Source organism: Mus pahari, chromosome 1 (genome assembly GCF_900095145.1).
Source record: "Mus pahari chromosome 1, PAHARI_EIJ_v1.1, whole genome shotgun sequence".
In the NCBI taxonomy this organism is placed as follows: Eukaryota; Metazoa; Chordata; class Mammalia; order Rodentia; family Muridae; genus Mus; species Mus pahari.
The window spans coordinates 24,354,647-24,360,399 of NC_034590.1; the positions used below are offsets into that span (position 1 = coordinate 24,354,647).

Consider the following 5,753-nt stretch of genomic DNA (forward strand, 5'->3'; position numbering starts at 1 on the left):
TAGGACTCTGAACTCAGGTCCTCATGCTTGCATATCAAACACTTTACAGTCAAGCCATCAAAACAAAATCATTTTTTTGTTTTGATTTTGTTGTTATTGTTGTCCATGTTATTTTTTAGTAGGGACCCTTGTGTCCCAGGCTGGCCTTTAGCTTGAAATGTAGCCAAGGATGACCTCGAGCTACTGATTCTCCTGCCTTCTCTGATGGACTGCTTTGACTGTGGTTGTGTGCCACTACATGCGGGTTTTCATATGCGTCGCTAGGGCTAGACATGTACTGTAGCAATTGAGCTGTTGTTATAATTAGATAATGATATAAGACATACCTGTTCTACTTTGCAGGCCAAAATAATTGAGGGGGCTGCCAAGGATGAGATCTCTTTACATGCAAAGAGATCACATACATTTATATCTAATACATTTTGTTTTGTTATTTATGTTAATATAGAATCTCTGTGAAGGCTAGTTCTTTGAGTTTCATTGATCTGTTTTCATTTTCCCTGGTTGCTAAGTGGTAGGAATGTTTTATCCAAGATATCCTTGTTAAATTAAAATGAAATACAATTTTTGGACAGTTAGGATGCATATAAAGTATTGAGGTTCCAACCATGAAATGAAAAGATAAAATGCTAAAGAAACCAAGCTTGTGGCCATTTCAGTGAATTCATTGAGAATGAATAGAAGACACTTCTAATGAAATAATGTTCTTTAGTGTGAATCTGATATCTGTGCCAGGGAAAGAAAATGTTTTTGTAATTCTCTTTTGTGTTCTTTTAGGGAAAGAGATAACAGCAGAAACCTTCATGGAGAAGTTGGATAATGGTGCCTTGCTCTGTCAGCTTGCAGCAACTGTGCAGGAGAAATTCAAAGAGAGCATGGATGCCAACAAGCCTGCCAAGGTAAAGTCTTCATAGAGAAGGCACTGCTGAGAGTCAGGTACTCCTGTGGGGAGGGTCCCCATGCAGAAGATACTGCTGAGAGTTGAGTACTCCTGTGTGGATGCTCCCCAGGCAGAATGCACTGATGAGTGAGTGGCACATACTCCTGTGTGGATGGTCTCCATCCAGAAGATGCTTTTGAGAAATGGATGCTCCTGTATGGAGGTTCACCAGTGCAGAAGACACTGGTGAAAGATGGTTATTCCTCTGTGGAAAGTTTTCATGCAGAAGGCACTTCGAGAGATGGGTACTTCTGTGTAGAAAGACCCAATGCAGAAGTCATTGCTGTGAGGCAGATACTCCTGTGTGGAAAGTTCCCATGCCGAAGGCACTGCTGAGAGGCAGGTATTGCTGTGTGTATGGTCCCCATGCAGAAGACAATCCGGAGGGTCACATACACCTGCAGTGATTGTCTCTATGCAGCAGATATTGTTAAGAGATGGACACTCCTGTGTGGAGGGTCCCCATGCAGAAGACACTTGTTAAACACAGGTACCCCTGTAGCTGTGGTCTCTGTGCAGACAGCCCTACCAAAAACAGGTACTTCTGTAGTGACTTACAACTAGGGTTCTACATGAGAACTGAGTGTGAATGGATGCATGAAGGTCTGCAGTAATAACCGAGCACTGAAGCTAGTTTGTAATTAAGAAATATGTTATCTCCTTTTTAATTATATGAGTTACATACTCCTTTCAATAAGTGTAGTTAAGTGAAAGCTTATAGAAAACTGATGCTGTTCTAGGAGATCATTGTCTATAAACTGGCTACATCTGAAACACTATTGAAAAACAAAACAGATGTAACTGTGTCACTGGGCAATGAAATACATCAAGCACAAAGGTTTACAGAATAGATATTCTTTCCAAAAGTAGTTGTCAGAATACTGGTGTAATATAGTGTAATGCATTGTATCTGGAGTGTTATTTTTGTGTGTTTTAGTAAATAGTGTCATTGATCTATGTAACTTTAGGCAAATTATTTCTTTTGGGCTCTTATTCTAATCTTTCTAGTTGTCACCAGCTGAGTATGGGAAAATACCATACTCAGTAATTTTGAGAAACAAGATAGAAAATAGTTTTTCTAATTTTTAATATGTAAGGGAAAGAAGAAAAAAGAAGGTTTAAAAGATGTTGAAGACAGCTTAAAAGGGGAAGCCACGTACATAGATTATAAATGCTTCCTGAACCTGTGGTAGGACAGAGGTACAGGGCATATGTGTGCTTATCATCAGCCACTTTTATACATATGTAAATATATCTTTATTGTTTAGGGTTATCTTTTAAATTTGTATTAGTATATGTTGATTATGTATACCAATGGATTTCACTATGGCATTTTTTAATTTAATGACAGTGTTCATGTTATTGCATACTCCACCAACTCTGAGGCTCAGTTGTTTTTCTTCAAAGCAGTTCTGTGATCCTGTCAGTTAACGCAGTGCCTTCCAAACTCTGTTACCACGAGTAGCATGTGGCTATTGTTAAGAAATAGACTGGAATCTCTGCCTGACCTGCAGCCTGCTTCCCTATGCGATGCTTCCTGGACACATTTCTCAAAAGCTCCCCAGGAGACCCATGCTCTGTGCTGCATGTTCACGCAGTTTCTTTTTTACATTTTCTCCCTCGATTGGAAGGTTGAAGATCCTTGGGAAGGATTGAAAGGATTTGTACAGCTACTCTGGCTGGAAAGCAGCTGCCAACGATGGAGCACACACCCTTCCAAGTCTAGTTCTTGATGCCCTTGCTGCAGTGTGGCAAGTGCTTCATATAATGCTTACCAGCAGATACTTGTCCTTAGGCCATCATTTCACTGTAATAGGACAGACCTTCATTTAGTTTAGCAAAGAGAAGTACTATCCTGAGAGAAGGGCAGTTTGTACGGAAACTTCAAAGCAATTAGCAAAAAGAAAAATGGCATTGTCACTAGACTATTTTCAGATGTCACTAACATGTACTTTTATTGTTGTTAGGAATAGAAAGAGCAAAGCCCAAGGTCAGGATGACATAGAGGAAAACCACCTTGCTAAGAATACTGTATAGTTCTGTTGTTTTGCTTGTTTCAGAAGATGTCTTTCCAAGCCAGAAGCAAAGATCCACACAGTTGTAATTATGCAATGGTGAGGCGAGAGGTAGGCTTGTGCTAAGTGTTAATTGGCTGTGTCTGATGCTTAGTTTTTGCCTCTAATTTGGAATTAGTACTAATTACTTATAACATAGTAATTAAGAGCTCTGGATAAGTAGTGTATATGTTGCTGTGTGAACAGTGCATCATTTCAAAAGTTGAAAATCAAAGTGATTACTATTATTGTGGCCATTATCATTTTAAAGTAGGTTTTCATAAAACTGTGCATGTCACTCCATCTACATCCCTTCCCTACATGAACGAGGGTTAACAGACCCTAGGTGAATATATTCAATTAAGTAGGAGAAAATTAGTGCTTTGTAAATATCCATACTTAGTGTAACAGCCTCTGCGACCACATCTATATTCGCCCTGGTCTTCATGGTAGTGCTCAGACACTGTGGGGACTGCGGAGACCAAGAACTTTACAACTGTTTTCTCTAAAGCTTCTGCTTCTATAATAAAACTATATCAAAAATAAAAAAAATTAATATTCTTACAAGTTCACAATAACTACAGTGAGATTTTATAAAATCTGCATTTTCTTAATTCCAGTCTTTTTAGTTAAATATGATGTAAAATTTTACTGTGGCTGTGACAAATTTAATTTAGTCTAAAAATATAACTCTGATTTTTAAAGAGACGATTAAAATGTAGTATTGCTTCCTTTCTGGTGCTCAAATGCCCAAATTAATCTGAGTCCATTTAGCACAGTAGCTTTGGCTGAGTTTTCTTTTATGTCTTTGACAGAATTTATATATTTCACAATGGCTTCTGAAGTCAAAATATCATATACTTTGCTGTGTGAATAATACAGCATTTTCAAAAGCTGAAAATCAAAATGGTTATTATCACAGTGGCTGTTATTATTCATAAATATATTTTTGTCAAACTGACTTTCAGTTCAGTAGTGTAAACTCCCCATAGTGTAAACTGACACATAGGAGGGCTGGGGCACGCGAGTGCACATCTGCCATCCCAGCACTTGACAAATGGAGGCAAGAGGATAAGTGTTCATGGGCATCCGTGTTGTGTACAGAGTTCAAGGCCAGCATGACCTACATTAGACTTTATCCCAGAGAGAGGAAGGGAACAGGGAGGGAAAGAGGGACGAGAGGGAAGGACATTGCTTAAGGTTGTACAACACTAGGCCAGGTAGTGGTGGTGCACGCCTGTAATCCCAGCACTTAGGAGGCAGAGGCAGGCGGATTTCCGAGTTCAAGGCCAGCCTAGTCTTCAGAGTGAGTTCCAAGACAGCCAGGGCTACACAGAGAAACCCTGTCTCGAAAAACAAACAAACAAACAAACAAAAAAGGTTGTACAACACTGTTACTATTCATTCAAAGTCTATATTAAAGGATAATTTACTAAAATATGAGTTTTAGCAATATATATAAAATATATATAGCATATATGATATATTATAACCATAAGTAATAATTGTACTACTGCATTATGTCTCTTCTGTTTGTTAGTGCTATGTCTCTCTGTATGTCCTGTGTGTGTGCATGTGTTTGTATATCTGCATGTAAAAATGAGTCTGTATGTGTGTGTGCATGTCTATGTCTAAGTGTATGAGTGTATGTGTCTCTGTGTGCCAATGTGTGTTTCTGTTTGTATATGTTTGTATATGAGTGTGTGCATATATGTGTGTGTCACTGTGTGTCTTTGTTTGTTTCTGTTTACATATATGTGCCTGTATATATATTTGTATTTGTGTGTATGTTTTGTCTCATATATGTTTGCATGACTGTGTTTGTATGTGTACTGTGTATGTGTGTGTTTAGTGTCTGTGTATGTTTATGGTTTTGTATGTGTGTGTACATACATGTGTATGTTACTGTATGTGTTTGTATGTGTGTACATGTATGTATAATGTATATATCAGTGTATCTATTGTGTCTGTATATGTCTGTGTGTATGCTATGTATATATCTTTCTGTGTGAATATTTGTGTGTGTGTGCATGTGTGTGTGTGTATGTCTGTGTGTATGTGTATCTTTGTGTATGGTGACTATTCTACATTTCTTACTGAATTTAGTAACAATGACAGTGACAATAGATGACCTGGTCAGCTTCTCCTCAGAATTAATGAATGAGAGCACGCCAGGAAGCCCTTGGTGATTTCTTCTCCTCTTTAATTCCATCTTTTCATTTTTCAAGTATTATTTTTATTTACTTTTTCAGATTAATTGTTTACACAGTTTTACAGCTGTGTAGGCATGTTTGAGCAAGTGCATGAAATCTGCTATGTTCTTGTTTTAAGAATGCATGTGAGCGTATTTGTGTTACGAGTTATTTCATGCTCTTAATACTTGAAAGCAAGTTTTGATATCATAGGCAATTTACAGATTTAATGTTTCTGAATAGACTGAGAACTTTTCATACCTGCTTTGGTTTGCTTAGACACTCTGCTCATGAAGAAATTGTATTCTGTAATTCCCTTCTCAGAACATTAATAGGTTCAGGTTAGAACCAGCTTGTCTAGGATGTTAGCAATTTTGACTTTGCTTGATGGTAATTTTCTCACATAGTAGGGTTGCAATAAAATCAACAGAATCATGTTGTAGATATATGATATATTTGAGCCAAATCTATAGCAGTTTAATGTAAAATTTGACTTAATTAGTATATGTATCATAATATAACAAGTTTACTAGTCATATCAGTGTGAATATCACAGGATTTAAGGTT

The 5,753-nt window shown here is 37.5% G+C and overlaps 1 protein-coding gene across 3 annotated transcripts in view; it reads left to right on the forward strand.

Moving 5' to 3' along the window:
- The window catches only part of Gas2 (growth arrest specific 2), a 141,214-nt gene that overhangs the window by 36,291 nt on the left and 99,170 nt on the right, over nucleotides 1–5,753 (forward strand). For all 3 annotated transcript variants that reach the window (XM_021197967.2, XM_021197949.2, XM_021197957.2), the window contains one exon: nucleotides 778–899. In XM_021197967.2, the coding sequence (XP_021053626.1) occupies nucleotides 778–899 (122 nt within the window). The remainder of the gene's footprint in view (nucleotides 1–777; nucleotides 900–5,753) is intronic.